At 43.4% G+C, this 12,203-nt stretch overlaps 1 protein-coding gene across 1 annotated transcript in view; it reads left to right on the top strand.

Annotated features, from left to right (window-relative positions):
- Positions 1-2,529: 2,529 nt before the first annotated feature.
- Positions 2,530-12,203, top strand: part of LOC109917891 (glypican-5-like) — a 214,195-nt gene continuing 204,521 nt past the window's right edge. The window contains exons 1-2 of the mRNA XM_048604137.1: positions 2,530-2,614; positions 4,793-5,487. Of these exons, the coding sequence (XP_048460094.1) occupies positions 2,530-2,614; positions 4,793-5,487 (780 nt within the window). The remainder of the gene's footprint in view (positions 2,615-4,792; positions 5,488-12,203) is intronic.

The raw sequence follows: 12,203 nt of genomic DNA on the forward strand, positions 1-12,203 counted from the left end.
GTTGTGATTGGACAAGAACATGGCAGATGGAATATAATGTGGAAAAACGTGAGGTAAATGTACAGAGTGTTTCTTAAATGGTGAGAGAGTGGGAAGCATAGATGTGCAAAGGCACTTGTGTGTCATTGTCAATGAGTCACTGAAGGTTTAAATGGAGATGCAGCAAGCTATTAAAAAGACTAATGGACTAGTCAATATCGATTACATTCTCCCTGACAGCAGGACACTCCAGGTTGTGTCTTCTAAGTGTCTTCAGAAGCCAACACTAAAATATATGGGGAGTTGTGGAGATTCAGAAAGGAATGTGTAAACCACAAGTGTTGTGAAAATACTGAGAAATCTCAGTTCGTGAAATTTATGAAAAAACCTTCTTTCTGTGTTCACTACAGTGGAGAAGTTTCTGTTTGAAAATTCAGGCAGGACACCGTTAATAATTTTGAGCTGATGTAAATTATAGTTGAGGGTGTTAAGAAGCTTTGCACTGACGTCAGGCTCACTTCCTTATTTGCTTTCATCACCAATCAATCACATAATAAGCAAAGTCAGGGGCATTTTGACAGGCTCTGTTCACAGTTCGAGGAAGAAGTTTCCTGACTAACAACTACGTGGTTGGGACCTTTTAAGTTAAATCTGACGAAGGAAGTTGAAATAACTCCACAGAGGCTCGTCTGCCTTCAGCAAGTCACTCTTTATTTATATGTGGAGAGTCCTTGACACTGATCCAGCTCCCTCAGAACCAGCTCTCAGAGTGACCAGAACCTCTAACACTCCTGCTTATATCTGTCAGCTAGGGCTCCCTGATTTGACTGGGTTAACAGCCCCAGTCAGGGAACTCATATTCTATGAAGTTCACCTGGCTGACCTCATTCCAATCAGTACAGAGGTATACCTTTTAATTATTTGTCTGTGAAGACATGTTGGCAGTCAGGCACTGCATCTCACTTTGCATGAGTTTTGATGAACGTTTCTGTAATGTACTGTCATTAGTTGCATTTATTATAAAAAATAAGCAGCTGAAGTATCCACATATGAAATTTAAATTTGTTGCTATACTAGGTGCTGTTCTTGGGATCTCTACCCTTTTGCTCAATGACTTCATTTCTGGAATGTCTGAATCCTGAAGCTCTGCTCAATGGACTATTCAGTGGTTTCAAATTTTTGTTCACAGATTTAACATTGAACTGGAGCATATAGCCCAGTGGAACTTGAGCTAGTTTTCTTTTTGTATTCACTTGTGGAATGTGGGCATTTGGCTGCAAATATGATATGACATGCCACAAGAAGAGCAGCACTTTCTTCCTGAATTTCCTACTTTTGCAGCTTGCAAATTTACCTGGGCTTCATATCTGAAACAATTTCCTATACTAAATCTTCACTTTCTTCGTATATTTTGTATTGGTTCCTGGGATGTGGGTGCCATGGTCTCGGCTGATATTTATTGCCCTATTCCTATTGCCCTGGAGAAGTTGGTGATGAGCTCCTAATGAGGTGATGGCCTAGTGGTATTGTTGCTGAATTGTTAATCCAGAGACCCAGGTAATGTTCTGGGGAAAACCAAAAGAACTGCGGATGCTGTAAATCAGGAATAAAAACAGAAGTTGCTGGAAAAGCTCAGCAGGTCTGGCAGCATCTGTGAAGCGAAAATCAGAGTTAATGTTTCGGGTCCGGCGACACTTCCTCAGAACGGCCCTGAGGAAGTGTCGCTGGACCCGAAACATTAACTCTGGTTTTCTCTTCACAGATGCTGCCAGACATGCTGAGCTTTTCCAGCAACTTCTGTTTTTGTTCCTAACATTCTGGGGACCTGGGTTCGAATCCTGCCATGGCAGATAATGGAATTTTAGTTCAATAAAAATCTGGAATTAAGAGTATAATGATGACTATAAATCCATTGTCGGAAAAAAAACCCATCTGGTTCACTCATGTCCTTTAGGGAAGGAAAGTGCCATCTTTATCTGCACTGGCCTACATGTGACTCCAGACCCACAGCAATGCAGTTGACTCAATCTCAAACAGGGATAAGCAATAAATGCTGGTGAGCAACACCCTCATCCCATGAATGAATACAAAAAAAAACTTGCTCCTTCAGAATTCATTTCCACTCCAGTTTATTTCTCATCAAAGTCTCCTCCAGGTACCTCAGTTCCCTGTCACAACTTCAATAATATTTTTGAACGACCTTACTTCTGGGATCCCCAGGAATCTGTGCTCGGCGAGGTGTATGGGAAGGTTATGTTTTGCATTGATGGAGCAGTTGTGAATTATTTTTGTTTTCCCCAGTGCCAGATTGTTTTACCTCTGGTTAGAATTTTATCAGTGTCGATTGTGTTTCAGTCTGTCACAAACTGTATCTCTGGTGCTGCAGGTAATTCAAATAGTCATTCTGACACCGTTCTGGTAGCTTAATGAGGTTTAATACAATCACATAGTTGTCCTGCACACTGCCAAAACTTTTCTAATTACTCAATTACATGCTGTCTCTCATTCTGTTGGCAGTAGGGCATTTTGAATAATCGATTTGTAAGCTATATGGTGGCAGTGGTCATGGTGCATAAAAACAAGGTAATTAAAGTGCAAAGCCATTCTCCAGCTAATACAGAGGAGCTTGGGCAAAGTAAAACGGTGCTCAGACTAGAGTTGAAGCTTTCACCTTTAGCGTAAGGCTAGTAGCAACTAAAAGACAGATGAATCTGCGAGACATTTAGGATGTAAAGGAGTGGTTAGCAGTTATCTTGATTGAAACAAAACAAGGCTGAGCACACCATGTTTATTATATTGTAATATTGCTCCATAAAATATAGGAGCAAAGATAGGCCATTCAGCCCATCTCACTCAACAAGATCAAGGCTGATCTGATAATCCAGAAATCCACTTTCCTGTCTTTTTTCCCCATAACCCTTGATTCCCTTACTAAGTAAAAAAAAAATCTGTCAACCTCAGCCTTGAATATTCTTACCAACCCAATGTTTACAGTAAAGAATTTCAGACTTATTACTCTCCGAGGAGGAAGAAAGGAACCTCCTCTTAAATGGGCAGTCCCTTATTCTGTGCTTATATCCTTTGGTCCAAAGCTCTCCCACCAGGGAAGCAACCTCTCTGTATCTATCCTGTCAAGCCCCTTCAGCCTAAGAATATTGTATGTTTCAATGAGGTCACCTCTCATTCTTCTAAATTTAACCTGCTCAACTTTGCATAGAATCATAGAGCCATACAGCGCAGAAACAGACCCTTTGAGGGGAGGCAAAGTAGATATAGAAGGGATGTTTCCTGTTGAGAGGCAATCTCAAATGACGGGTTGTAGTTTTAGGATAACGGGTAGCAGATTTAAAACGAACGTTTGTGAAGCTGTGGAAGTCACTACCCTACAGCGCAAGACCATTGAGCAAATTTAAGGAGAAGGTAGACAGATTTTTAATTAGTCATGGGTTAAATGGCTGTTGAGACTGGGTCAGAAAGTGGAGTTGAGGCCGAGATGAGATCAACCGTGATTGTATCCAATGGTGGAGCAGGCTCGAGGGGCTGAATGGTCTACTCTTGCTCCTAGTTCTTTAAGATTTTTACTGTAACATGAAAACTAACATCAACTTGCATCAAATATTACTTAGCAGGCAAATAACACATCAATCTAAAGCAAAAGTACTTTTGTATTAACTACCTAATGCAATCAAGATCCATTTTACTGCTTTCAGTAGCAAAGTCAAAAGGTTAACTCTGTTTGTGTGTCCACAGGTACTGCCAGACCTGCTGAGTTTGCTGTGCTGTTTTTATTACAACTCTTTTTCTGTGTGCTGTTCTTCTGACAGTTATGTAGGATTACAAGAAACTAGTCCAAAATTACACCCAGCTCTTCAGGCCAAGTTAAAACTACATTAAAACTCTCTTTCAAAAAGCAGATGTCTTGGGTGTGAAAGCTTTCACTTGATCTTTCAATAGCTTTCTGCTTGACCTTCTTCCTCAATGTCAACCAGATCATGTAAGCCTGTCTCCAATCAGAGCTGTCTAATATGTCATCACAATCTCACTTCCCAGAACATTTTGTTCCACCTTTAGTTAAAGGAGACATTTTAAACTATAAATCTTGTTATGAAGTCTGAGCTTTACAGTATTTGCAAATACGCAGAGTGCTGAAGTCAGTGTTGTATGAGCCTTTCCTGAGCCATTGTTCAAGGAGATATGGTTAATGTCCATCACTGACCAATGGAATGTTGAGACAAATACATTGAGTGAAGATCCTTTTAGCTCGCTGCCTGTTTCCACTTGGATTTTGCTCTTCACATTATCATTCTGTAGACCTTTAATAAATTCCTGAAGAGGGGCTAGATCTGAGTGGTTTGGAAAATAAACATTTTAGGAAAAAGCAGATGTAATGTGCCGTCCTCAAATCCATTCTTCTCTGGAAATAACTTCAAACCCATTATCACAAAATTCTCTTTATCCTCCACCAACAGATCCAGTTGTTCTGTATTTCAATGAAACTCTCTGAAAATCCATCCCATTGCCCTTGGTGTGAAATGGTTCTATTTGATCTTTCATTTTGCATGGATTTTTCAACTTTTACTGAGTTTGCAAGAGGTTGGAGTGTTTCAACAGGGTGTGGGTGGGTAGTTTAATGATGGTAAGGTTTATTGATTGAATTCAACTGTCAATGTTGAATTGGCGGTGAATGGGATTTAGAACAAAGAGGGAGTAAGGGGACTTGTGGTAGAAGAGGCTGAAATGTGCAGCATGCTCTGTTTGATTCCTGAATATGTTGAATGTATTGTTACTGAAGTTCTTTCTTTTCCTTTGGCAGAGGCTTTTATATCCTTGATTCACATTGCCAGCAATCACACCAACTTCATGTTCAAGACAGGGTACAGGACAATGGCAGAGGAGGCTACAGAGGTGGTGAAGGGGCTATTTACTGACATATCACTCTATGTCCTGGATACAAGCTGGAGCATTGAGGACATAGTCCTGGGTTTCTTTGACAGCCTTTTCCCTTTGGTTTACAATCGGCTGATACACCCTGGACTAAGTGAGGTCTCTCTGGATTATTTAGAGTGCCTACGGTCGGCCAGGCAGGATATTAACCCCTTTGGAACCTACCCTATGAAGATGGTAACTGAGATTGCAGAACCTCTGCAGGCAATGAAGATTCTCCTCCAAGTCCTGAACGTAGGCAGCGAGGTGATAAATATGACCAAGAACATTGTTCTCACCCGGGAGTGTACCAGAGCCCTAGTGAAGATGCAATATTGCTCTCACTGCCATGGCCTTACTCTGATCAAACCTTGTGGTGCCTATTGTCTTAATGTGATGCGGGGATGCCTGGCCAATGTCGCCGATGTTGACCCTCACTGGCAGGCCTACATTTCGAACCTAAACGAGCTGACCGGGATCATTACAGGACCACAAGGTGTGGAGCGTGCTCTACTGGGAGTGGCGCCACTGGTTAATGAAGCTATTTTGCATGCTCAGCTGAATGGACCCGAGATTTCTACTACAGTAAGTAAAGATATATTACTGTGTGTTAATGGCAATGTTTGGACACTTCCAGGGGTTTGTCTGAGGACTGCTTTCCAGGCAGGTGTGATAGAATTAATTTTCCCCCTTTTTCTGAGTGTATATTTCCCTTGCAAAATGGCATCTCTGTTTGAGCCCCATTCTTATTGTCGCTGCTGCCTGTCTTTCTGTGTCACTGTGCTTTTATCTGTATGTGTGTGGTTGCAAAAGTACACTACCTTTCTCTCTACCTGAGTAACTATCTTATTCTTGCTTTTTTGTGCACCTCTGTCTAATGCTTTTTCTGCTCATTTCTTTATCTTTCACTATCCATTCTCTTTATTTATTCTCATCTTTGTGTGTCTCTTCTGTCAGTCTCGCTGTTGATTGTCTGTCTGTCTCTCCTGCCTTTTCCTTCTTCCTTTCACACTAACTCAGTGTCTCTCTCTCTCTGTCTCTCTCTGCTTGTCTCTCTGTGTTCCTCTGTCTTTCCCTCTCTCTCTCTCTCTCACACTTACTCTCTCACATGAGCCTTCTCTTCTTTTTCCATCTCTTTTTGCTTCCTATCCATTTCAATAAATGTTTCTGTAGACATAAGCTCCTCAGCGCACAATAACCAGCCTGGCTCTTGGACATATAAACCACACAGAGTGGGTGATTGTTTGAAAGTGTTTAAGAATTTCTTTGTTGAGTTGTCAGGATTTGAAACAATGAGAGGTCTAACTCATTGATGTCAATTGTGACTTGCCTGGCAGTGGTCCCACTCCTGAGATGTGAGTACAAACTCTTGGCTGATGCTCTCAGTACAAGACTGAGATGATCAGAGATCCCACAAATAGAGGCACAGTTTGTCCTCTCTGCTGGGTGTCTATATCTCATCACACTACATCAAAGAAGAGGACAGGAAGTTGCCTCATTGTACTAAGCAACATTTGCCCCTCATTAAAAACAGATTAACTGCTTGTTACCATTCTGCTATGTGTAAGCTTTGTTGTGTCTTCAGTATACCCAAAAAGCACTCAGAATCCCTACAGTTTGGAAAGAAGCCATTCAGCCCATACTAACCTGCTAAAGGGCACCCCACCAGACCCACTGTCTTACTCTATCCCTGTAGTTTCAATAAAAAAATAAAAGAACTGCGGATGCTTTAAATCAGGAACAAAAACTGTTGCTGGAAAAGCTCAGCAGGTCTGGCAGCATCTGTGAAGGAAAAAACAGAGTTAACGTTTCTGAGGAAGAACTGAAAAAGGGTCACTGGACCTGAAACATTAACTCTGTTTTTCCCTTCACAGATGCTGCCAGACCTGCTGAGCTTCTTTGTTTTTGTCCCTGCATTTCCCATGGCTAACCCACCTAGCCTGCATATCCCAGGACTCTATGGGCAATTTAGCATGGACCATCCACCCTAACCTACACATCTTTAGACAGTGGGAGGAAACCCAAGCAGATACAGGGAGAATGTGCAAACACCACACAGTCTGTTACCCATGGGTGGAATTGAACCCAGGTCTCCAGTGCTGTGAGGCAGCAGTGCTAACCGCTGAGCCACCATGCTGCCCTCAGGTAGCTGTGAAGCACTGTGAAAGATGTCCTGAGATCATGGAAAGAGTGACCTAAAAGCCTATTTTTTCTTTCTTCCTTCCATGACATTAAGTAAGTGGAACAAATGATCAGCTGAGATCTCTGCTCTCGGTTGCTATCCAATGCTGTCTGCCTCCAGTTGTCCAGGTGTCGACCTTAAAAGAGGGCTGCTCCTGCCCCAACATCTCCAGCTGCCCAGTCTGTCGACCTTCACAGAGCGGGGTAATGCGGGAGAATTAGCCACTTGGACGAGATTGCAGAATGAATGCAGAGTTGCCCTGCAGCCTTCAAGAGAGGAGTGGATGGAGCAGAATGAGTAGGACAGACAGCCACGCACAAAGTACCCCACTCGAAAGGAGAATTCTTGTTGCCCATAATGATATCAAAACAAAAGGGCTTTGGGGTATGGTTTGAAATGGGCAGAGAGATGGAGAGAATGTGCGAAACCTCCAGCAGTGCTGACAAACAGCTTCAGCAATGAGCGCTCCAGTGCAATCAACAGCTGTGCCTATAAACATGAGCGGCATGGTAAGAATTGAACAGCAGACAGGAAATCAAACTACTTCAGCAGGCCAACTTAACTCTCCTTCCTTTTTGTGGCTTTAACTAACCCGGGTTTTACTCCTTTGGGGAGAGATTCCTGACAGGAATGTTTGAGCTGAAATCACATGCAAAACGAGTAAATAAATAAATGAGAAGGACAGCCAAGGTGATTTGGAAAAAATGACTGTTTGTGGGAACTTTTCCACAAAAATCAGCAAAAGAAAATGTGAGAAGCCCCATTCTACCCAACGTGAAGGACGATGCCAGAACTCTGTGTGAGTGTGCTGGATAGCAGCCGTTGAGTTCTGTTATCAAAGCAGGGTCTGAGCAATTTTGTTTTGGTTATTTTGGCAGCTCTCCGAGTTTGTGCTTGTGGCTCTCAAAGCTGACTGGCTGCCGCAGGGAATGTTGGATGCTTGAGAGGGCGGTAGGCCTGGCCCACTGCAGTGACGTGGAGAAGACCCGAGATTTGTTTCCGGCCCAGCTTGACCCTGAACCGTAGCATCATAGAATCCCTGCAGTGTGGAAGCAGGCCATTCGGCCCATTGAGTCCACACCAACCCTCCAAAAAGCATCCCACCCAGACCTACCCCATCCCTGTAACCCTCCATTCCCATGGCTAACCCGCCTAGCCTGCACATCCCTGAACACTACGGGGAACTTGGCAAGGTCAATCCACCCTAACCTGCACATCTTCGGACTGTGGGAGGAAACCAGAGTTCCAGGAGGATGCTTTTATAACATTTTGTAGCCTCCGCCATCATCCCTCTCAGGTTTTCAAAATACAGGGGCAGATCTGGTGGTAGTTTGGGGTAGGGGAGGGACTTTGGTGGGCGGGTGGGGAGAGACCTATTGGTGAGAGATGAAATAGTAACACCATCCCTCCATCATGCCTCCTGACGGCAGACCTTTCTAGCTGTTGGACCCAGTGTTCATTTGACTAGCACCGCTGGCTGGATGGAGCATTATGCACTGAACACTGTTGTTGCCTTAAAGTGTGGCATCATCAATTCGTGAAGAATTGTTTCAATCATAGCAGCATAGAATACGCCACCATTCAGTATGGTCATGTCTGATCATCTACTCAGTACCCTGTTCCCACTTTCTCCCATTATCCTTTGATCCTATTTGTCTTAAGAACTATACCTACATCTTTCATGAAAGTCTTCAATGGTTTGGCCTCAGCAGTGTCCCTTGGCAGAGAATTCCAATTGTACCATGAGGAGCGCGGTAGGCTATGTGCAAGCCTCCAACCTCCCTGAAGGGACCTGAATGCTCCATTTGGAATCTGTCCCAAAGCTAATGACTGTTCCCAACAGATGGTCCCTGTCAGCTGTGAGGGCTGTGGTTGTATTGTCATTATGGCACAGAAAGAGACCATACTGCCCAACATGTATTTCCTCTCTTTCCCTGCTCCCAGAAAGGGCAGTGTCAGTTTTGACTATGACCTCACGTATTTTCTTGCCCCTTCTACTGGTTCAATACTGGCATTTAGTCTCTCAGGTGTGGGTAGCTACCGGTCCATCCTTCATGTTCACATGACAACTAATCAACTGAGAGAGAATTCGCCACTTTTGACTCTTACTAAGCATGTTACTTTCTTTCATGCTCCCATTCCAGGTCCACGCTGTAACGGGCAGGAGTAGGAACCTTACTGCATTTTTAATTTTCTTCCCGTCTCAAAGCCACTGAGAGCAATTACAGTGTCTCAACTGAAATAAGAGTTGAATACAGCACTCAGCGCTTCCTAGCTTCTGAGGGTCAGTGCTCTACACTGAGGCACAGTCAGAACTATTCATCCAGCCACAAACTAGTTGCTGATACTACAATTATGAAACTGACACAGCTTGTTTTCTTGATAATAGATTTATTCACAGAATGCAGCATTGTATAGGTCTCCTTCCTACTTACCAGCGCAATGTCCCATCAGTCAGTTTTTATAAGTGCACTAAGTACTGAATTAAATAATGCTCTTTCCTGTGTATCTGAGTACAGTTAACATATTATGAATGTGAACAAGGTTTTGAGGAGCATTTTAAAGGAAGAGTGAGAAGTGGAAAGGATTGGGGAAGGAATTCCATGCCTGGAAGAAAGTCTGTGGTTCACTAGTCATGGTGATGATACCAGAGGAGCTTTCATCTCCTTTACCAATGTGACCTTCATAGCTTCCATTGGATATGATGCTGAACTTTCTACAGTCATAGAGTCGTACAGCACAGATACAAACCCTTCGATCCAACCACCCCACGCAGAACATAATCCCAAACTGAACTAGTCCCACCTGCCTGTGTTTGGCCCATATCCCTCCAACCTTTCCTATTCATGTACTTATTTCAGTGTCTTTTAAATATTGTAAGTTTCAGTGATAAACTCAGGTGGAAACAGTTTGAAGCCAGATTGAATCGCCATTAAAACATAACAAGACTTGGATTTAACTTCCACCTTTCGCAACCTCAGGACATCTCAAAACACTGAATGGGTAATTGGGTACTTTTAAAGTATGGCCATTATTGCAATGAAAGAAATATGGCAGAATAAAGCAAGCAGCAATCTCCCACACTGTAATAAATGGCCAGATAAAGTTAATAAGTATTAACCAGGACACCAAGGCGAATTCTCCTGCTTTTCCTTGAATGGTGCCACATGATGGCCTGCATTTTCCTGAGATGGCAGACAGATATTGGTTTAAAATCACATTTGAAAAACAGCCCCAACAGTTCAACACTCCCTCAGCACAAACACTACCATGTCAGCCTGGATTCCACTCTGAAGCCTCTGGACTGGAATTTGAACCCAAACCTGTTGAACTCGCTGCCCTTTGAGTAATGGCTGACCTAGAGGCTAGTTATGCTCTGGCCTGGATAGAGGAAGTCTATTCCCTAAATTCCTGGGCCTGATTTGTAAACTCTTGGTGGAAGGAAACAGTTGTCACTCTCCTGGGAGGTGCGAGGTAGGAGACATTCCTCCAGATGGCACCATTGAGAGCTTCGTCAAACGTTTCTTAAGATATCTAGTTCTTGGGAAGCATTGAGTGATTTCTGGGTGAGATACAAAAAAACACTGCAGATGCTGGAATCCAAGCTAGACAAACAGAAGGCTGGAAGAACACAGCAGGCCAGGCTGGAACAATCCTGAAGAAAGATAACACCCGAAACTTTGACTGCTCCTTTCCTCCTGGCCTGCTGTGTTCTTCCAGCCTCCTGTTTGTCCACCTTGAGTGATTTCCACTGGGGACATGAAGTAGTCTGAGTTTCAGTTGAGCAGTAAATAAAGTTCTAGTTCATGTCAAATTAATAAAATTCCAAGCATCTGCCTATCGTTGAGTTGAAAAATGTGTCGTTAAGTTACCAGAATTCTATATCTTGACCATACTCTCGCCGTAGGTGTGTGCCTAATCTGGATCTGGGACCTGTGCTTTTCTGAGTGATGGAGGTGTGATCCCACTTCATGTGGAGGGCAACCACATTCTAAATGTATCGGCATTCACCGAAACCAACTGTGCCAATTTTTGTTAAACGTCAGGGCTCTGATCTTCTCTCTTCATTGTCCTGTTTTATTCTCCTGGATTGGGGAGGGTGGCTCTGTGGGAGTGGGAGGCTCTGTTGTCCTTCTGACCTCCCCCCCAGGGGAGCTGCAAGTGAGCAGTATTGTGCCAGTACAGGAGAGGGTCAGCTCAGTTTACTGCATGTTTGGGGATGTATGTGATTGCACATGGCCGCTGAGCTTGGACGCAGAGAACTTTAATGGCAGCAGGCGATAGATTTCAGGGTCAGTGGAGTTGTGTGATTGGTGGTGAAGTGGAAAGGACAGCTGTTTGAAGGATGAGCTCCACAGTCAGATCGTGATGCGTTGGCTGCAATACACTGATGGTGCACTACAAACAGCATCGCTCACCAGGGCTGTGTCCTTGCACTTCACAGGTGGGCTGAGGTGATTAGAACCTGAATTATTGCAGCGTTTTAAGTAATTTCTCAATTCTGTCTCTCAATCATTAATTTTGCTGTGTTTACTGATCGTTATGGTGGCTTAACTTGGCTTTCACTGTACTGGTAATCCACAGGCGCAGGCTAATGTTCAGAGGGTGTAGATTCCTGAAATTTAAATTCCATTCATAAATCTGGATTCTGAAATCTCAGTCATGGTGACCCAAGAAACTATCATCACTCCTTATAAAACCCATGTTGCTCACTAACATCCTTTCGGAAAGGAAATCTGCCATCCTTACGCCATCTGACTCCAGACTCCCACAGCAAGCGAATTGGCCCTGAGTTGGAAGACAAAAGCTCCAAATGGTGGTGGAGTAGGATGCACCAGCCAATGCTCATCAGCTCCGTCCGTTCCTTTTCCTTTTTCCCTCTTTTTCTTTCTCTCCCCTGCTTTTTATGTTTTCTCTTCTGTCTTTTACCCTTTTCTACCAACGGCCCGGAGCGGAGTGGGGACAGCTACTGGTTAGGAACCAGTGTAGCCTGGTCAGGCCACATGGAAGCCCTTATAGAAAGATTGTAATGTCTATCTTTTTAGCACTATTTCTTATTTTCTTAACTTATTCTTTCACTATGTATATCTGTAATATGGTGTAACTTTTTTCCTTTATT

This window comes from Rhincodon typus, chromosome 13, assembly GCF_021869965.1.
Source record: "Rhincodon typus isolate 14 chromosome 13, sRhiTyp1.1, whole genome shotgun sequence".
Classification (NCBI taxonomy): domain Eukaryota; kingdom Metazoa; phylum Chordata; class Chondrichthyes; order Orectolobiformes; family Rhincodontidae; genus Rhincodon; species Rhincodon typus.